At 48.2% G+C, this 22,209-nt stretch overlaps 1 protein-coding gene across 1 annotated transcript in view; it reads right to left on the bottom strand.

Moving 5' to 3' along the window:
• Window positions 1-2,993: 2,993 nt before the first annotated feature.
• The window catches only part of arhgap39 (Rho GTPase activating protein 39), a gene marked incomplete at both ends in the record, with an annotated part of 51,578 nt that continues 32,362 nt past the window's right edge, over window positions 2,994-22,209 (bottom strand). The window contains 10 exons of the mRNA XM_083671599.1: window positions 2,994-3,188; window positions 3,497-3,666; window positions 4,419-4,510; window positions 4,748-4,947; window positions 8,318-8,391; window positions 11,441-11,654; window positions 11,855-12,040; window positions 12,219-12,383; window positions 14,516-15,806; window positions 19,149-19,577. Of these exons, the coding sequence (XP_083527725.1) occupies window positions 2,994-3,188; window positions 3,497-3,666; window positions 4,419-4,510; window positions 4,748-4,947; window positions 8,318-8,391; window positions 11,441-11,654; window positions 11,855-12,040; window positions 12,219-12,383; window positions 14,516-15,806; window positions 19,149-19,577 (3,016 nt within the window). The remainder of the gene's footprint in view (window positions 3,189-3,496; window positions 3,667-4,418; window positions 4,511-4,747; window positions 4,948-8,317; window positions 8,392-11,440; window positions 11,655-11,854; window positions 12,041-12,218; window positions 12,384-14,515; window positions 15,807-19,148; window positions 19,578-22,209) is intronic.

Below are 22,209 nucleotides of genomic sequence, written 5' to 3'. Positions count from 1 at the left end.
AATGTCCATTTTACTTCCCAAGTCTTCTCTCCAACAGAGTGTGAGTGACAGTGGACATTAAGACAGAAAAGAAAGGGTGTGGAGGTGAGGAGCACAGAGTACATAGCAGCTGCCTCCCACCTTATGTTCAATATCAGTCATATTAATTACATTAATAATTATAATAAAAGTATGGACATTGACTGTAAGAAGAACATCTGTAGGAACAAATCAAACTGAGAACAGTAATCATAGAAATAAGAGATTAAAAAGAGCAACAAATATCTCTTAGTGGAAACTTTTTTTTAAAGCTAAATATTGTAACACTTCATGTTTGTAAATCCTTTCTGTAAGTTTTTCATGTATATTTTCATGTTTTGTTTTTAGTAACTTTATGTTTAAAAGAGTGAAGACCCGAGTTCTGCATGCTGATTGGTCGATTTGATGGGTCAATGCATGACATCACCACATTCTATTCTACTACCATCTCAAACACTCATGCTCACACACACACTCTCTCACACACACATATTCTCTCTCTCTCTCTCTCTCTCTCTCTCTCTCTCACACACACACACTCTCTCTCACTCTCTCTCACACACACACACACACACCTTTCCTACAGTATCTTGGTGATAGAGTTTAGGCTTGGATACAATTCCCCATTGCTAAATTTATCAGTGGCCTGAATTTTTGCAATTTTGGTAACATTTTTTTTTTTTCAGAGGAATGGTTGATGGCAGAAATGTGTGTTGTTAATACTGTATGTTCTCCCAGTTCACATTGAGTTCACAGTCTCACTCTGAACAGTAGACCTCTATTAACTAGAACAAACATTATCATCTCCTCACAGAAATAGAAAATTATCATTAACAAAAAGACACCCTGTTGTTACATCTAGTTCCATTGCTGTTTCCATTGTTACGTGTAATGCTTTATTTACTTGTGTTTCTTCTGCAATTTTTTGTATTTACAAGTTGGTCTGTACAGTGGCTTAATGTACATGTCGGCCATGATCTGTGAGTGTGCTGGGATGGTGTGGGGTGACAGAAGACACACACAGTGACATAAACCATCACTCCCATCTCCATCACACATTCACTCAATCTCTCCAAACATGTTGGTTGTCCGCTACTCAACATATAAAAAAAAGATCAATCTACTACAAATTCTCACACACACTACTTATGTGTGAGAGCTTTCGTGAGTGTAAGAGCAATGAGAGTAGTCTTGTGAGAATGTGGACTTAATTACTGTGCCAGGATGTGTGTGTTTGTGTGTGTGTGTGTGTGTGTGTGTGTGTGTGTTGTCTGAAGGGATAAGTGGTTCCAATAATATAAATGTCACAGAAATTAAACACAAATTGAATACAACTAGGTACAGCAGGACAGGACTTCAATCTCAGACATACACACACTTACACTTCAGAGTCACACATCAACATGTATGTGCATATGAACATGTGATGTATATGCCCTACTGTATTGAAAAAACACACACACACACAAACACATACATGCCTGCACAGTGCACATACATCGCACACACATTCACTCAAACATAAAGACACACACTCTGAATCTTAAAGTATACAGTCTAACAAGGCATTAAGGAAATCAAATAATAAATATAAATAAATTAAATCATATAAAACAGTGTGTTAAACATGTTAAAACTCTGTTAAATACAACAAATCATGAATTAATATATGACAAACAGCTAAAATCAATCATGTTTTAAACCATACCAGTTAAATCTGCTCAGAGACAAAACTTTGGGTCCAAAACATAGGTCTTCTGACTGTCTGACAGACTTCGACAGACAGGCACATTTGTAAACAACAGACAGAGTCTCAGATGGACAAAGGGACATACACAGACAGACAGCTAGATAAACAGACAGTACGGAGGTGGATGGATCTCTATTCAAACATTCAGAAATCATATCAGGATGAGAGTACATAGGTGTAGGTTTGAGGGTGTGTTGGGAGTAGATGGTGAGGGAGAGGGGCTCTGGGGGTAGATTTGTTGTGGATGTAGGAGGCAGAGGGTATGTACTGGGGTGCGGGTGAATTAGTAGTTCTAAAGTCTCTCAGGAAGTCCCAGCTTGGCTGTGGCATGGTGTCTGACATTACTTCCTAAGACAGAAACGATTGGCAGTGCTGCTGTAATCCCCTCCAGAGTCTGCCCTTGATCCGCCTTCCAGAACAATCCTCTTGATGGTGACAACGGTGCAGACAGGGCTTAATGGCAGTTTGACTGGAGTGCTGGGCTCCCAGCCGATTGGTCGACTAACGCCCTGATCACAGAACTGGCAGCAAATCAGGAGAGGGGGAAGCAGTGAATTGATAGGTTGGTATTGGGAAAGAGGTGGAGACTAGGACAACACCAAAACTGGTTTGGGGGAGTTGGGATGCCAGATTGAGAGATCAGGGGGGGAAATGGAGAGGAATCTGAGACCCCTCCAACTCTGACATGTAATTCATCTCAACAGCCAACCACAGATCAGCTCTCTCTCTCTCTGTCCATCTGACTGTAGAGCCTGTGCTGAGAATGAGTATGTCTGAGAGTGTGTGTGTGTGTGTGTGTGTGTGTATATATTACATGTGTTAAAACAACATAATTTGTGTGTGTACATTTGGGTCCAAATGTATGTCTCTTATCTCAATAATCAATAATGCTCCCAGTTCTCCACCTTTATCATTCAACTTGTACAGTGTTGTTTAACCAGGGGCCGCTCCGCAGGACGAGAGTGTGAGTATGACTGTGTGTTAAGTGAGAGTATGTGAGTGTACTATGTGTATGCATGTGCCAGTGGATGTATGTGTATGAACATTTCTGTATGTGTGTGTAACCCTGTACATCAGTGTGTGGTGTGTGTGTGTGTGTGTGTGTGTGTGTAAGATGTGGGTCCCTGTGTGGTGGTGGTAGTGGTGGTGGGGGGGGGTTGGGGTCAGGCTGAGTAGGGTTGGGGTGAGAGTTGGGTCGGGGGGGCTGTCGCGTAGGTTGGGGGGGCTATAGCAGGCCGTCCATGAAGCTGGTGTCTAGGCTCTGGATGAGCACACGGATGAAGGACATCTCCTTGCGCGTGTTCTCAAAGATGATCCTGGGGTCGTCAGACTGGCAGCGCAGACAGTTAGGAGCCATCACCATGGCCAGGTTGTTCACATCCATCTTAGTGATCACCACGTTGGCAGGCAGGGCAAACACCTAGAGAGGGAGAGAGTAGAGGGAGAGAGGGAGAGAGATAGAGGGAGAGAGAAAGAGGGGGAAAAAAAGAACAAACACAGTGTGAGGGTATTCAAAGCGTGCCGATTTAGCTGCCCTGTGCGATAACATTCCAGTTGAACTTTGGCGATAGGGAAGGAAGAATCAGCAAAGGAAGATATTGATTAAGCATCACTTGACTACAGAGAAAGTTGGCGGATGATCGTGTGTATCGATGGGAGAGTGTTTGTCTATGTATGTGTGTGTGTGTGTGTGTGTTTGTGTGTGTGTGCGTGTGGTTAGTGAGTTACCTGTAGGAAGCGGATGAGGGAGCAGAGCACCAGTTTGTTGATGTGGGGCAGGCCCAGCACCACGTTGACTGCAGCCTCTGGGCTGTCGTAGTGAGTGATACACTCCTCATAGAACTCATGAGGAATCAAGGGCTCCTCCAGCTCCCTGTACCACAGCTTTAACAGAGATGCTACAGAGGAAGAGGTGCCGGGAGGGAGAGAGAGAGAGGGAATTGGAAAGAGAAAGAGTTAGAGCAATATGGGGAAGATAGGGACAGTGAGATATAGGGGCTTGCTTCTTGCTTTGGCTGTCTGGACAATGTATTGCTGTATTCCTTGTCCATTTCTTACCATTTCAATGACAGTCCAATCAAGAGACGGAAATAGTCCACTAGTCAGACACACACCCGCCCTACAACCCTGCAGTAACACTAATGCCTTCATCACCCCTCTGTCAAGACCAGAACAAAAGAACACCCTCACTGATTTGTCTCTGTGCGTGTGTGTGTGTGTGTGTGTGTGTGTGTGTGTGTGTGCGTGGTAACATCCAGTCATGTTGCTCTCTCCCTGATCGTTCCTTCTATGAAAACTTTGTTTGTTCTAAATTTGTTTTTATGTTTTGCAGCAGGCACATTCAGTAGGAGAGAGGGTCTGCAGAGTCACATGACAAGGCTGCAGCTCCCAGCATGCTTTGGTGGAGGAGCTATTAATACTGAGGGAGAATTAGAGCACTGCAGAGGGCCTGGGGCTATAAGGGGAGGGAGGAGGGGAGGGGAAACGTGTGCTGGGATAAAGAGAGACATTTAAAACTTGGCATTTGCTGCTTATGTACTTTGTAGATTGTGTGTGGTGCATGAAGGGGTGTGTGTGTGTGTGTGGGTGGATGTGTCATGTGTGTGTGTGTGTGTATGTGTATGTATCAGTGTGAGTGGAGAGAGGCTACCTGGGATGTGTGGGTCCTCCAGACCCGTTGGGATTTTCCATTGGTCCACTTGCAGTTTGAGGGCGTTGACCTCATCAATGTCACCTGGAACCCTGGGAGGTCAGTTGTCAAAAAGACGTGAGGTTAAAACGTGGAGATACACAAACCCCTCCTCCTTGTCACTCATCATTCTGTCAGCCTTCCACTCACCCATATGAAGAAATGACTCATATGAAGAAATGACACCCCTCACTCCATCTCCACCTATTCATCTTCTCTCTCCTGTTTACCCCCCCCCCCCCCCCCCCCCCCCCCCCCCCCCCGCCTCTGTCTGTCTCTAGGTCTCTCACCTGAAGATGCCCTCTGTCTGGTCTCCGTTGAGCCCCAGTACTTCCTCTGAGAGGCGGGTCTGTACCCAGGGCAGCTCACGGTCCGGGTAGCGCTCCTTCTGCAGTGACATCACTTCATCCAGGGAGGAGCCGAACATGGAGGGGCTGAAGATGGCGTTCCTGGCGTGCTTGATCTCCTCCATACAGGGCTTCTGCAACCCCTGTGCACAAAGACAAACAGCGTTGGAAACAGAACAATACATACACTCACCGGCCACTTTATTAGGTACACCTTGCTAGTACTGGGTTGGACCCCCTTTTGTAGCCCATCTGCTTCAAGGTTCGACGTGTTGTGCCTTCAGAGATGGTCTTCTGCATACCTTGGTTGTAACGAGTGGTTATTTGAGTTACTGTTGCCTTTCTATCATCTCGAACCAGTCTGGCCATTCTCCTCTGACCTCTGGCATCAACAAGGCATTTTCGCCCAGAGAACTGCCGCTCACTGGATATTTTCTCTTTTTCAGACCATTCTCTGTAAACCCTAGAGATAGTTGTGTGTGAAAATCCCAGTAGTTCAGCAGTTTCTGAAATACTCAGACCAGCCCATCTGGCACCAACAACCATGCCACGTTCAAAGTCACTTAAATCACCTTTCTTCCTCATTCTGATGCTCGGTTTGAACTTCAGCAGGTCGTCTTGACCATGTCTACATGCCTAAATGCATTGAGTTGCTGCCATGTGATTGGCTGATTAGATATTTGTGTTACCGTGCAGTTCAACAGGTGTACCTAATAAAGTGGCCGGTGAGTATATATGGGGAAGAATCCTGGAAGATGTGGTAGGTAGAGGATATGTGTAGGGAATGGGAAGGGGGTGGGACAGAGAACAGTGGAGTATGTATGCTCCCACCACAAGGGCAGAGACAGCTCCATTAATCCCCTTCAAAAGGTCTCAGGGTTAATACCAGTCAAATACTGCACCTTAGGCAACGGGTGGTGGTCAGGGAGTGAGTGTGTGTGAATGTGTGTGAGTGTGTGTGTGTGTGTGTGTGTGTGTCCACCAAGTGACAAACTGTCTCTATTACTACCCTGTGGAGATCCTGGCACAAGCCACAAGCCACACATGCTACGCCAACCACCAGTGCCTGCTAGCACAGGCTGGCATCACCACGGGAAACAGGAGCACACACACACACACAGACACAGACACACACACACACACACACACACACACACACACACACACACACACACACAAAACACCAAAGCAAAGCAATCACACACACACACACACACTTTCCACCAACATCCATCCATCCCTAGCTCTCTCCCCATCCTCTGTTCATCTCTTTCCTTCTCTCCCTGTCTATTCATTCACTTTCTCTCCCTCTCTATCAATTCCTCTCCATTTCTCATTTTCTCTATCCCTTGCCCTCTCTCTCTCCATCTGTCTGTCTCCTTTTTTCTCTCTCTTCCTTTCTGTATCCCCCTCTCTCTCTCTTTCCTGCCCCTTCCTTCTGCTCAACCCACTGGCTGCAATCTCATTCTGCTCTCCTCATTGATTTAAAAGGAGACGATTGGTGTAAGAAATATGGTGGATACTCCCTCTGGCCCATGGTTTAACCAGTCCAATAGTTTTAAAATGCATGAGGGAAATTAACAAGTGCACACTTCATGGAGGAGGGTAGAGAATGCTCTAGTATCCTCTGCTCCTCTCTCGTATGAAGTGTGCAGCACATGAGAGCCTCTCACTAGCGCCCTCCCGTGGCTGGAGTGGAAACAGGGTCATTCGGTGACATGAGCTGGCCTCGATGGCCACACAGGTTTACATACTGTAGTGACTGTGCTGGATACAGTCCAATAGGCTGGTTTATGCATGAAATACCATGAAGCAACATGGCTCAACAGGGCATCCTTTTCTCTCTGTGCTACTCTGTGACTTCATTCGTTCCCTGCAGCTAGAACTGAGAAATGTGGTTTAATCTTTGGTCAGTATAGATGAGGACACAGAGAGAGAGAGAGAGAATGTTAGGGTTAGAGTTACTTAAAGCTTTTTAAAAGGTTGAATGACAGTGGACCATAGTTTAGGCTCACACACCATGGTTGCCAGAAGACAACGACCAGACGACCATTAAATCAATGACACTGACTGAGTCTCTGGACTAAGACTGACAGAATCTGAGACTATACCAGTGTACTGGAAGGATAATGGTTGGTGTTGGACTGAAACAGAGCACTGGGCCGGTATTGGCTAAAACTGGTTTAGTCAGATTGTATTTTTTAGGTCATTGGGAGGATAAATGAACAGTGGAATGTCCCCCTGGAGGCTGTTTCCATGACACCCAATGTCCCCCCTCCTACCTCACCCCCGTCTGAGAGCCTGTTTAACGGAGGCAGACTGTGATGTCATGTGATACCATATAAAAACACAGACAGAGGAACACAGAGTATACATTTGCCTGAAGGGCCCCTTTAATTGGTAGACTGGTTAATAAATCAATATGAGTGAGTGTGAGTGTGAGTGTGTGTGTGTGTGTGTGTGTGTGTCTTCGTAAATAAATTGTGCCAAAAAAAAGGAAACACCCCAGCAGTCTCAGCAGGAGTCCAGCTCGAGACATTTACATTAATAATAAAACTGCATTATGTGCAGGCTTGCTGAAACAATAATTAAATTAACACACACACACACACACACACACACACAGGGAAATTATTAAAATTAAAAGCTAATGAAATGGAAACACCAAAACACCAGTGGCAGGAAGCCCTCTGTCACACAAACAAAAAACTAAAGCTAAATAAAGAGATTATCTGGGGTTTAGCTCATCCACTCACTCATCTACTTATCTCTCTCTTATCTCTCTCTTATTCAGACAATTACAGCCCAAAGCAAAACTATTCAAAGGTGACATACATCTCTGTGAGCCTGCCTGCCTTCCTGCCTGAGTGTGTGTGTGTGTGTGTGTGTTTTTCTGTGCGTGTATATGTGCGTGTGCTGTTATTCCCCACATTCCCATCCTTTCCCATCCCCTCCCTTGGAGCATTCTTATATGGAATTCTTAATCAGAGGGCGATGTGCGTGAGGGGGCTTGTTAATTATGTGGTGAGTGGGGTCTGTGCCGTCGCCGTGGGGATAGTTAGCGCACAGCCCGTTACTCTGTTCTCAGGCAATTATCAGCTAAACCTGTGCCATGCTAAGGCTAACCACAGAGGAAGACAGACAGACTGCCTCCGCGCAGCACCGCAAGACACAGACAGAACAGAACAAAGACATATCAGGAGGAAAGAGGGGAAAAAAAGGGCAATTCATTTTCTACTGTAGGACATTGGTTTTTACAGGCATCACAGTGGCATCACATCTCATTTAGCACACACACACACACACACACACACACACATACACATACACACACACACACACACACACACACACACACACACACAAATCAGTTCTTTCTCTGGCTAGTGATACAAAGGAATGTTTATGTATGCATGTGTCAGTATACAGGCAGTATGTGTCTATGGTTGGGAACTTAGACAGCAATATGATAATATCTGTTGTAAAAGATGGACAATAAAGCTTGTATTGTACCTTCTTGGGCCCGGTCAGAGCAGCCTTTTGCAGTTTGCGGTGGCAGTATTTGGCGTAGCTGCTGATCGCCACTCCTGGGAGGGAAGAAAAGACACACACACACACACACACACACACACACACACACACACACACACACACGTTAGTCCTGAGATCATAAAGTAATGACATGCAATCAAATTAGAGCACGCAGCGGATCAAAGCGCAGACATAGCAAGGGAGCAGAGAGAATGCAAACACACACAGTCTGCAAACACACAATGAAGCCTGGCAGTTTGCTGAGAGGATTTGTGTAGACTCACATCCAGTAACTCATACAGTATGAGGACTTTCCAGTGGGTTTCCATATGCTGTGATGTGTGCTGTTATGGGTGTGTTTGGGAAGTGCTGCTGGGATGTGTATGGGTGGCAGAGGGTGGCGCTCTGCTGATACTCAATAACTCATTACTGAAAGTCAATACAAGCCCAGAGGATCATGGTCCCTTAATCAGGGAACACACCCTGCAGCTCCAGCTCAGACCAGCCCACTGTCCTGACTCCTGACCCCAGAACACATGCACGCACACGAGAACGCAAGCACACACACAAACACACTTCAGGACTACCCTCTCAGCTGTGAGAGGAGACACAACCAGAATGACACCTGGAGCTTCTCTCCTCTGACTGCCTACACAGTTCAAGTCCTAGACAGATGTTATTACTGCCACAGCCCTGGCTGAACCCCACCAGGCTTTAATCCCCAGACATATCCTGGGTTTTTAATACAGTGATTATTCTATTCTGAGGCTCATGCCTCTACCTAGCTAACCCCCTCAGGGATGCAGACTACAGTCTACAGACTGCTGTGATATGGGTCAGCCGGAGACAAGTGGAGTGGAGGGAGTACCTAAGCTCTGACAGACTGGAGAATGATATAGCAGACCACAAAGACACACACAAATGCATATCAATGTAGTGGAGGCAGTTTGCATGTATACCTGTGTGATGACAACCCATGTCTGAGACTGCAATACCTGTGTTAGCTCTCAGAGCTAATGCTTACACGATTATCTCGGTGAGGTAAGACAGGTCTTCAGACATGTTGAAGCTCCAGGTTTGATACCCAGACGGTTTCATACACATTGAGCCACATAGTCTAGTTATACAAACACACAAACGCTCAAACATACACAAAAACACCCAATATTCCAACGAGGACCGGTTTTAAACAGACAGAATGAGGAGAGACTGACTGTGACCCAAGAGAGGACACATTTGAAGTATTCTAGCTATTACAGAGGCACACACACACACACATACACACACACACACACACACACACATACACACACATACACACACATACACACACATACACACACACACACACACACACACACATACACACACACACACACATACACACACATACACACACACACACACACACACACACACACACACACACACACAAAGAATAGATAGAGTAAGGCAGCTGCCACAATGGTAGGGGACTAGGGCCCCAGACTAAAACAGACAAGAGGGCAGACAGCCACTAACAGAGACGGAGAGAGGGACAAACAGACAGAGACAGACAGACAGACAGAGGGTAGACAGTTGTGGCAGGATATGACTGAGTAAATGGTGGCGACAGAGGCGTAGTCAGCGGTGCGCGTGTGTGTGTGTGTATGCGATGCATCTGTGAATCAGTGTCTGTCTATCTTGATTTTGAGTGTGGGTAAGTTTGTATAGTCAAACGTGTGTGTGTGTGTGTGTGTGTGTGTGTGTGTGTGTGTTTGGGTAGGTGGATGTGTGTGTGTTTGGGTGGGTGGGTGTGTGCGTGCAGGAGCTGCAGGCACAGGGAGAGTAGCCAGTGGTAGTTTGCTCCTCCCCTACCCTCCTCTGGCCCCGTCTGCCCTGGCTGCTGACCCCTCCCCTGGCGATGATGCCGACGCAGGAGTCTGGCCCGCCTCTGCTCCTGGGACGCCAGCAGCCCGCTAATGTGTTGTGCAACTGCAACACACACCGTAACCATGGGAATGGTCACTCAACACCACACACACACACACACACACACACACGCACACACGCACGCACACACACACACACACACCAAGACCACGGGCACAATCACTCACAATTCATAACTCTGTAATAAAAATTAATGCTACATAACACAGTCCACTACCACAAACACAATACAAAACACAATTGCAAAACCACTACGAACACACCATGGTCCAAAAACACGACGAACCAAGCTACCATTTCCCTACAGACACATAACACATCCTGACAACACCAAACACACTGACTGGACTGAATACATATATTTATGTAGACGTGTACATCATACACAGGCATAGTACAGTCAAACCAGCAAGAAAACCGATATAATGCACAACATATCTGACACACGCACACACACACACACACACAAATATCACAGTGAACCAAACCAATGGCTAGAAAGTAAACACACAGATATCAACACAGAAACACATACTGAATAATTCAAGAGTTCCACAGACAGACAGGCAGAAAACTGAAGTAGACATAAAAACCCAGACCCAGACAGACAGTGAGAGGAGGGTGAGACAGAGTACAAACCAAATGCTAGAAAAGGAGGGTAGCATAAAAAACACAGAGGGGGGATAAGAGAGAGGCAAGGAGGAGGGGAAGGCGAGGACTTTGAAAAGCTTTCAGAGATGGGATGAGAGAGGGAGAGATGAAAGCAGAAAAGGGAGAATTCATATCTGAGGAACTTCAGTGAGCGGGGGAAAGCGAGAGTGGTAAAGAGAGGACAGGAGTAAACGTATACTGTGCAAACAGCTCTGGAACTATAAGAAGAAGAATACAACCACATCCAGTGCATGCCATAGTTCCATTACATTCATCGTTCATGTGCTGCCCCCCTCAGTGATAATGCAGTAATGCTGCTATGAGAAATGGCATCTTAAAAAGAGATAAATTAATAAATAAACATGCAAGTATCTAATAATACTCTACTCACTCTTCGCAATGTTGAGAGGTCTATACGCCTGTAAGGGTCTCCTCTCTCATTCTGGGTGGAGAGGTCTACTCTTGTGTATAACCAATGAATGAATGAATGAATAAGATTGTGAGCTGAGGGTCTGGTCTCACCCTTGTTGTCGTTGAGGGGGTCCATGTGCCTGTAGATGTAGCCCTCCAGGTAGGAGTGGAAGCGGGGTGTGGGGGGGAAGAAGGCCAGGCAAACGGCCATGAGCTCCCAGCCCCGCTCCAGGCTGTCGTAGCGGAAGTTCTCTGTGGTCTGACGACACAGCTGGATGTACAACTCATCACGCAGTCCCTGACTGCTCCAGCCACGCACCGCCACCTGAGAGAGACAGAGAGAGAGAGAGAGAGGTGAGGAGGGGGGGGGAGAGACAGAGAGAGAGAGAGAGAGGGGGGGGGGGGGGAGAGAGGGGGGGAGAGAGAGAAAAAGAGAGGAGGGAAGAGAGATACACATGACTTGACACATGAGTGACAGAAGAGAGACAGAGTATGACAGAGAGCCACGTGAGCAGCGGGTCAGACCTCCAGGGCCACGGTGAGGGGGTCGGTCTTGGCACGGCGGTCTCCCATGTAGGTCTGGATCAGCCTAAAGATCTCCACCGCCTCCTTCTTTACCATCCGGTCTGACGTCACAATCATGGGCTTCTTGATTGGCTCACTGCTCCACGCCAGCATGTTAGCAATGGAGACCTTACGCCGGAACAGACCCTGGAGAAGGGAGGGGTTAGAAAGGGATATACTGTATACTAGATCATTATGCCATTGTCTGATCAATTGTTTAGAGGTTGAACAATATCTATCTAGGTGTGAGAGACAGATTACTTAGGTGTGTTAGTGTGAGACAGTTTGTACCTGTGTGTGTGTGTGTGTGTATTTGTGCTCGTACCTGTGTGTGTTTGTTGAAGTGTTTGGACGCCCAGTTCTCAATGTCGGTCTCAGACGAGGGCTTACGCAGGGTGAATTCTGGGAAAACTCCGCAGCTGGCGCTGGGCATCATGTTCCGGGCATTTCGGCTCGCTTCAAACTGAGCACACGCTCCAAGATCTTCCGACTGAGATAGAGAAAGAGGGAGAGAGAGAGCTATTTTAACTTTCTCATTGCCGCAGTAGAGAAATAATTAAGGAAGAAAGGGAGCAAAGGAGAGAGACAAACATAGGCAGCAGAGCACAAGGTGTGAAGAGTAAGGAGATATTCAAGAGAGAGACAGAGGAAAGTAATTAAACAAACAGATGTTTCGCTTATCTTTCACATAAAGATTACATTCTCGTCACCCGAGGTATGCGTCTGTGTGAGGGGGAACATGTACATGAGAGAAAACAGAATCTTTCTGCCCTGTGGTTGTCATATAGTGTAGTTGCCATGGTTAAGTGCATTCCCGGTCTCTCTAATCTCACCTTAAGCTCTCCCTTACTATCCCACCAGCACACAGCAATTACCCACAATGCCCCCGGATGACCATAAAGGTGAGTGGATTAGCATAAGGAAACTGATTGGCTGGGCAGGCAAGAGGCCTCACATGGTGTCCACCCATATTTTAGGGATCAGATTATTCTCCTCGAAAAAATCTTTTCTTCTTTTATTTCCTCGCCAACATTTGTAAAAACATACTAGACCTGCCTGTAAATTCTCAACCTAAAATACTACAAGCCTCTTCTTAGAGTATGTCATCATAGATGTATCTGCATCATAGATATATTATTTAAAAAAAACAGACCTCTGGTTGTCTCAATGGGAGACGAAAACCCCCCAATCATTCAGTTGCATCTTTCTGCTACAATGTGATGACAAAATGTTGTTTTCCTATTGAGGTGATGTAAGTTTACATGAAGAGAAATATCAGAATTTTCCGTTTCTCATTTACTGCCATTGACTTCTCATTCTAACTCACGGTACGGAGATGTTATGGTGCTGTAACAGTTGGTATAGTTGAACCGCAAGACAAAGTAAATGTTACAAAGAATCCCTATGAGGTTACATAGAGTCACTATTGAAGGTACATGGAAGCCCTATTGGTTACAGGGAGTCCCTTCAGGTTACACAGAAGCCTTAAAATTGGTTACATAGAGTCCTTTACAGATATCGATATACTTCAGCTCTTTTTTTCGTTCTTTGTCTCTACCAGAGTTTGAGTGGTCTGTGTTCAGCACTATTTATTCCTTTGTAAGCATTTTCAGGCCTATCTTCCCCTACCTTCTAGGCTACATCGCTTCTCCCCCCCTTCTCCTACCGCCCCCCCCCCCCCCCCCCTTCTCTCTGTCTGGTGGTTTTTGATGGGGGCAGATTTCTCTTATGTGAGGGCAGTTTGCATCATGATGTGAGCGTGCTGGCCTGTCATGAAATAAGCTACCATCAGGCAAACAAAGGAGTGTGTGTGTGTGTGTGTGTGTGTGTGTGTGTGTGTGTGTGTGTCTGTGTCTGTGTGTTACAAACAAAGTGTTATGTGGTGTTGGCAATAATGAGAGAGAGAGAGAGAGAGTGAGGAGGGAGAGATAAGTGGAGGGATAAGATGAAGGGGATGGGAGGGGAGAAGCAGAAGAAATTGGCTACTAATTCCATCCCGTGTCTCGCCCCCTCTTTGGCATGGCTCCCATCTCTCTTCACACCTCAACCAGGCCTGCTGCCTGCCTGCCTGCCTGCCTGCCTGCCTGCCTGCCTGTCTGCCTGCCTGTCTGCCTGCCTGTCTGCCTGTCTGCCTGTCTGTCTGTCTGCCTGTCTGTCTGTCTCACACATCACAGCAGCACACAGGGCTGGGGGACCATGGGAGCCTATGCACCTGTATGTCTCTGGCCATATATGTGTCGGTATGTCGGTGTGTGTGTGTGTGTGTGTGTGTGTGTGTGTGTGTGTGTGTGTGTGTGTGTGTGTGTGTGTGTGTGTATAACAGGTCTGTCTAGTACATCCAGTCCAGTTCTGAGGTCCCACTGATAGACGCTTGTGCAGTGGCGGTGGTGCTAGCAGCAGTATGGATATTACATAAGCCAATCTCAGGCCATCTCAGCCAAGACTCTTAAAATAATTATCTGCACACCATGAAACATTCATGGCCTTACGGCAGGCCGTGTGTGTGAGAGAGAATGTGACCTAGCTGGTCTGCACTGAGAGGATGTGCTGTGTGTGTTTTGTGTGAGTGTGTGTGTGTGTGTGTGTGTGTGTGTGTGTGTGTGTGTGTGTGTCTGTATGTACCTGTGAGGGGTGTAGGAAGGGCTCGGGGGAGGCCAGGTTGGTCTGTACAGACAGGCTCTTCTCCAGCAGTAACTGTGGGAAGCCTAGCCTGTCGAAGGTGCTGCGTTTCCAGTGGTGCCCGTCGCTCTGTGCCAGCGCCTCGTCCTCGCTGAACGCTCGCACCACGGGGCCGGGCAGTGGTAGGGGCAACGCCCCGTCACTCTCATACCCGTCCTTGGAGCCCCCTCCCTGTGCGCCCCCTCCCTGGGCCGAGTCCCAGCTGCTCCTCTGCTTCATGACCTGCTGGGCCTCCCATGCCAGCCTGGCCTGGGCCAGCACAGCCTCTGACAGGGTGCCTGCCACCTCCCTCTCGCCCTCCGTCCCCCCACAGCGCCCCAGCTCCTGCGGCAGGGAGGGCTTGCGGGTCTTGCGTTTGCGGTTCCCTCCGGGGGAGAAGCCACCCCCACCTGAGGAGAGAGAGTGGTGCTGGCTGGAGCTCCAGGACATGGAGTCTTCATAGAGCAGCCTCTGGCCCCCCTCGCCCCCCTCACCGCTGTAGTCCAGCAGCAGCCGGGGGTCCCGGATCAGAGACTGGCTGTGCTGCAGGGTGTAGGAGCCTCCGTAGGAGCCCCCGTACCCCCCTGTGGACGTGCCATAGCGCAGCAGGCGGTCGGCCGTCTTGAAGCGTGGGCTGACGGAGGACTGCTCCACGTACACCAGCTGTTTGACGTACTCCTTCCCTGCAGGGCTGTACTCCAGGCTCTGGGTCTTCTCTGGACACTTCTGCCTGGTCAGCACCAGCTGGCCGTAGGGTGAATGGCTCTGCTTGGGCGAGTGGTAGAGGGGCGTGGAGGGTTTGCGGGCGGGGGACTTGCCTGTGCCGTACAGAGAGGGGTCGACACTGCCGCCGTGCATGTCTGTGGGCGGCTCCTCATAGATTGGTGGGGGCTGATACTCTGAGGGGGGCTCCTCATAGAGGGGGGGCTCGTAGGCATAGCGGGGGGAGGGGGGCTGTGAGTCAGCTGAGGAGCGCCGGTGGGTCCCGGTCCCGGCCAGCTCGGCCCGTTTGAGGAAGGGGGACTGGCGCCGGTCGACGTAGAGGATGGGAGAGCCATCAGGCTCAGAGGGGGGGTTGCCCCCAGACGAGCGACGGATGCGGGAGGCCGTGCCCCCCCCTGAGGGAGTGGCGGAGGTGGGGGGTTCACAGGGGGAGTATCCGTTTCCCTGGTGGGAGAGGAAGCTGGGTTCTCTGTCTGTCACCTTGATCAGCATGCGCTCCTTAGTACCAGTGTTCCATCTGAATGGAGAGGTCCTGAGAGAGAAAGAGAGAGAGAGAGAGAGAGAGAGAGGGAGGGAGAAACAAAGAAAGGGGGGGGGGAGATAGATCAACTTAACTATTACATTTGGCACAGGAAACAAAGTAATACGTAGGTGTCAAGTGATGCTGTACTTTAAAACTGCTATCGTAGGGAACTATGTAGAGACGCAAACCTCTGGCCAACATTTAGTTTTTTAACACAAAAACACACTGTGAGTCTGGTCAACCACTGTTCGACATTCCCAATCAGTGAGCTAGTGGTTAGAACCGTCACAGATGTGATTGAGAGCCCTACTCCAAGCAGATGTTGCTGTCAGTCAGCAGAGGAGGGACTACAGCAGCATCTGGGCCTGTCTGCTGGAGATACCGTTACCACCCCACCCTGGCAGGACAACTACTCTTGTAATCAAACGATTTTTTATTAAAACCGCCAAACTGTTCCACACAAAGTACCGAATGTTTTCCTGAAAAACAACCAACAGCAGAGTGCTACTGTGAGAGAAATAGACGATGAGTTGGGACAGAGGGGAGAGAGATGGAGGGGCAGGGAGAGACAAAGAGAGGGGGAGAGTGAGGTGTGAAATCGATTCCAGCGTTGGCCACCCTATCCTTCAATGGCTCCATGCTTTGATCCCCAAGGCCAGGGCTGAATACTGGGGAGGGCAATGAGTGTGTGTGTGTGTGTGTGTGTGTGTGTGTGTGTGTGTGTGTGTGTGTGTGTGTGTGTGTGTGTGTGTGTGTGTGTGTGTGTGTGTGTGTGTGTGTGTGTGTGTGTGTGTGTGTGTGTGTGTTCCGATGGGGTAGGATTAAGGATTACAGGACTCTGTTGGGCTGGACCACGCTGTGCTACAGAGACAGTGGTCACAGAACCACCACATTGCTCTCTCCTCATTCCCTCTCTCCACCTATTCTTTTTCTCATCTCTCCTGATCACCCCTGGCCCTTTTCATCATTCTCAGTCACCTTGTCTGTCTATTCCTTCCATCTCTCCTTCTCAAGCTCTTTAAATCTTCACTCACTCACTCACTCAGTCTCTCCCCCCCCCCCCCCCCTCTCTCTCTCGAAACCCACTACAAAGTGAACATTGTTCCTCCTCTCCCTAGCCATAAATTATTCATGGCCATTCGACCTTCAAATCAATTTACACATTCTCTCCCTCTCGTATCTCTCTCTCCCTGTATCTCTCTCCCCACAACACTTTTCCCTTGCTCAGTCCCTCTCTCTCTCTCTCTCTCTCTCTCTCTCTCTCTCCCCTAACCCTCTCAATCTATCCTTCTATCTTCTTTTCTGTCAGGCTAATCTCACCCCCCCCTCTCCCTCTCTACCTCTGTTGTATTATCAGTCTTTCTACAGTAGTGGGACCATTGAGGCCTTTCATGAGAACACAAATTACACATGTTACTATACGTATACACAGAGGTGTATGTACTGTACGTGTGTGTACTGTTTTTCACTACATGTGTATAACTGGGCGTGGCTCTAGCCAGGGGCCCCCGCTGCAATGACCACTTATATCACATACTGTATATCAGAAATGAATTGGGCGTCAGCATTGTTGTGTAAAATCATATGATGAAACCTAATGCACACTGAAAGCATCTGACCCAGAAGTGTCAAATAAACAGCCATGTCTATTGTGGTTGAAGTGTTGCCCTCTGAGTTTGTACACATTCCATCAAATCAGTGTGTGTGTGTGTGTGTGTGTGTGTGTGTGTGTGTGTGTGTGTGTGTGTGTTTGAGGTGAGGGCAGGTTGGTTTGACAGCTGCAGTGTGTCACTCCTCTGCATCTCAGATCCAGATGGCTGTGAGACCTGGCCTCCCACACATGCATTATGGATCTGTTCATCAATACAGGACACACACACACACACATACACACACACACACACACACACACACACACACACACACACACACACACACACACACACACACTTATCATATATATATATATATATATATATATATATATATATATATATATATATATATATATATATACATACATATACACACACACACACACACACACACACACACACACAAATGCATTATGGATCTATTCATCAATATGCAGGACTTTCAGGAGTCTTCAGCGACTCTGAATTTGAGTTCAGCTGAAAAGGAAACTTTAAACTCCAATGCAGCAACCTTCTCTGTCACTCTGTCCCCATCTCCCATTGTGATAGTCTTAGCTGATGACAATGTGGGCCCAAACTGTTTCCCCTGAAGACAGTGTCACAAGAGAGGAGGAGGAGGGACGGGCCTCCCCGAGCTCACTGCAAGAGAGAGCTCTCACTGAGGGTGATGGTGATCTACGTCCATGCACAGTGCTGGACTGAGTGTGAAACAGTGGGGTGAATAGGATGGCTCTTATAACTCAAGGACAGTTCAGTCACTATTTCATCAGAATCCTCTTTTTTTCGTCCTCCACCCCTCCCTTTCTCTTGCCATGTTCTCAAATAGAACCCTTGGCCTTTCCCGTGGAGTATAGCCAGCCATTCTGAGGTCATTACTCTCACAATCCATCTCTGAGATGGCCAGTGTGGCCTTGAGAAGCTGCCCGCCTCTCTCCTTAATAACACAGACTCACAAAGAGAATCTGGAGCTCAACTACTGAACACTACTGGTCTAAAACTCCCAACACTACACTACAGGAGTGGTGTATGTGTATGGAGTGTGAGTGTATACTGTGTGTGCAAGGGATGTTTGTTTGTGTGTGTGTGTGTGTGTGTGTGTGTGTGTGTGTGTGTGTGTGTGTGTGTGTGTGTGTGTGTGTGTGTGGCATGTTCCGTCATCGCTGCCTGGCAGGGACAGGAACACATTTACAGGACACTGCGACCCCAGCCAACCGTATCCACCAATCACAGCAGACTGCAGCAGATTACAGCTAATGAGCAAAAGACAGACTCGTTACAGACTGAAGAGGTGGGAGAGGGAAAGGGAGGGTGGGAGAGGAAAAGAGAGAGGGAGAGAGAGAGAGAGAGGGAGAAGAGGAGAGAGGAAAACTGAAGGTGAATGAGAGAGAGAATGAAAAGGAGATAGGTGATTTGAATGAGGAGAAATGGGTCAATCAATAGAAAGAGAGAGAGAGAGAGAAGAGAGTGAAGTGACAAAGGGACAACCAGACAGAGGGTACTGTGTCGTGAGGAAAATATTAGCCGTTTCAGGTTTCTGAGCCCTCTCATTTCATCAGGTCCCACATGTCTGGTTGCCTGTCGATCAGCTCCAGGTCTAATGTTCGCGTCAAGAGTTAATGTTCATGTTTGTGGTCAGGGTGCGAGGGTGCGAGGGTGCGAGGGTGCGAGGGTCTGAGACTGAGGTCTAGTCAGTTACCTGTCAGGATCTTCTCTGTTAGCCTGTTTGTCAGTCAGCTCCTGATCCAGTGAAGAAGAAGTGCTCCCCTCCCTGCTGACCGCACTGCTGCGGCCCGGGCTGTTATCAGCTGACGTCCTCCCCCCTCCTCCCCCTGGCACTCCTCCTCCTCCTCCGGGGCGGGGCGAGTCTGTGTGCTGCTTGAGGGTCTGCAGCTTGGCCAGGGGGATGATGTCGCAGGCCTGGGGCCGGTGCCACACGGTGCGCTGGGTGGAGGCATTGTAGTAGTAGAAGCGGGAGGTGTTGGGGTCAAACAGCTCCCACCACTGGTTGTCCCCGGTGCGCTTGATGCGCACGCCCTGCGGCGGGTCCCACACACACTCGCCCGTCAGCAGGTTGGCGTACATGCGCTCCCGTGTGCGCGGCTCGATGATCTCCACCCACTCCAACCTGCAGGGGGAGACGGGGGGGGGGGGGGATTAGTAGGTTCAGACAGGGACAGGGAAACTGAAAGGTCATGGGTTAAAGAGTTACAGAGAACTCACTGAAGAGCAATAATCAACAATAAAAACAGGGCTAACACATAACCTACTGTTCTAGATCATAGAGTCATAACATAATGCATAAAGTGTATGGACTCCGTTATGGATGCCGTGCTGGGTCAAGTCTGACAGTAGCTTGCGTCATACAGGCCAGACAGAAAACTCACTCAAGAGAGTTGAGCTAGACAATACCAAGTGCTGAGGCTGCCACCTTCTCTCTCTCTCTCTCTTTCTCTCTCTCTCTCTCTCACACACACACACACACACACACAAAAAGGCTTCTTTTATTAGGTGTGTCTGGCTGCTCTGGCACACACTCTCAAGTCTCAGTCTGATCTTAGCATTATGAATGCATCGAGCTATGAGACAGCGCGGGACCCTTCATTATCCAGCAGTGCCTCCTTCAGACATTCTGGCCATGCGAGTGTGAGTATGATAGATGAGATAGACGATGGAGATCTCCCCCAGAGGGCTTTTCTACCCCCTCCCCGTCGTTAAATACCCCTCCATCACTGCTCTGTTTATACACCGTGTGAGCATCTGAGTGTCTGTGTCTTAGCCATCATATCCCTGCCTGCTATCACCAGCTCCCATCACAGTATCGCCACTCCTCTCTTTTATGAGCCCAATACATCACAGCCTGTTGGATCAGCGTAGTCAGCATTACCTACCCCACCCCACCCCCCACCTCCCCTCCCCACACACACACACACATACAGGTTAGGACCTGGAACACATAATTGGTTACCTAGTACTATAGTGCTACGTGTTAGCGCTAACTTATAGCATTAGCATTCCAGCAGCTTCCCACACCCCAGTTTGCAGCCTGAGTGGCCCAAGGAATTAAGGAAGGTATCACACACTCCACAGAGTAAATAAGAGACCCAGGCAAATATCCCCACACATGCCAGTGTACGTGCTCATGCACAAATGCACACACACGGATGTCTCCACACACATACTGATCATACATGCCAGGCTAGGATGTCTGCAGCTGCCACTGTCCCACAGGGACACCACTACTGGGAGGGGAAGCTCTGAGATCAGTCACACGTCGACACACACACACACACACACACACACACACACACACACACAGCACACAGATAAATTGTGTTTGTGTGTCCGTGCGTCTACGTGTGCGTGTCCGTATGTGTGTGTGTCTGTGTGTGTGTGTTTCCTAGTGTGGCTAAGCACAGGAACTGCAGCTAGTACAGTGGGGTGTGATTTCCCAACCCCAGCAGAATGGAGGCAGCTGGAAGAACACTGGTGCTGTATATGCTCTCATTAGCTTTTTCATAGAAGGTGTTAATCCTGTATACCTAATCTAATCTAGTTACGGAGGAATCAACCATCATTCTAATCCATTTTTATAACACACAGCCACACCCGGCCAATCAACGTACCTCCTCTTCTCTCTCTATGGAGATGGGACTGTGTCTGATCTGATGCATCAGGCATCTGCATCTGCTCACACACATGTTATCCGCAGACAGCACTGACTGGGTGTAGGCTATATATATAGGAACACTATACTAATACTGGGTAGGGCCTCTCTTTGCTCTCAAAACAGCCTCAATTCTTGGTGCCATTGATTCCACAAGATGTTGGATACATTCCTTTGAGAATCTGGTCCATGATGACATGATTGCATCACGCAATTCCTGCAGATTTCGTGCACTTTCAAGCTGTGAATCTCCCATTCTACCACATCCCAAAGGTGTTCTATCAGATTCAGATCCGGTGACTGGGAAGGCCACTGAAGAACACTGAACTCATTGTCATGTTCATGAAACCACTTTGAGACGACTTTTGCTTTGCGACATGGTGCATTATCATGCTGGAAGTAGCCATAAGAAGATGGGTAAATTGTGGCCATGAAGGGATGCATATGGTCAGCAACAATACTCAAATAGGCTGTGGCATTCAAGCGATGATTGATTAGTATTAACGAGCCCAAAGTGTACAGAGAAAACATTCCCCACAACATTCCACCACCTCCACCATGAGAAGGTGTACAGGTGTTCCTAATTAAGTGTTGGGTGAGTGTATATAGCTATGTGCTGATGCAGTAACTGAGGTGAGACTACTGTATAGCTCAAGTAGGGTGAGCCAACACCCTAACAGCCAACAACAGCAAGTAAAAGGCATGCAGCAGCAGTGAGGCCAAAGCACTTGATGATTGCGGCATGTGTGTACACTGTGAGCAGTCCAGGCCAATCTTCAGTAAAGTGTGCTCTGTCCTATTCTAACAGGATTTGAGGGTCTGACCAGGGAGGAGACAGAATGCAGAGGGGAATAAGGGACTTCAGCACCACTCCCCTCTCAGTAACTCCCCCTTCTGGACCCTTAATCAGATCATACCCCCCTTCAATCTGCCTGCTGCACCTGATCAGCTAATCACATCATCATGCACACACACATGCACATGCACAGGCGCAGGCACACACACACACACACACACACACACACACACACACACACACACACACACACACACACACACACACACGTCTTTAACAGGATAGACCTGCTGTCTC

The sequence above is a fragment of the Argentina silus genome (genome assembly GCF_951799395.1).
Source record: "Argentina silus genome assembly, chromosome: 6".
Lineage (NCBI taxonomy): Eukaryota > Metazoa > Chordata > Actinopteri > Argentiniformes > Argentinidae > Argentina > Argentina silus.
The sequence above is the reverse complement of the archived record's forward strand: the minus strand, read 5'-3'. Positions and strand labels throughout refer to the sequence as shown.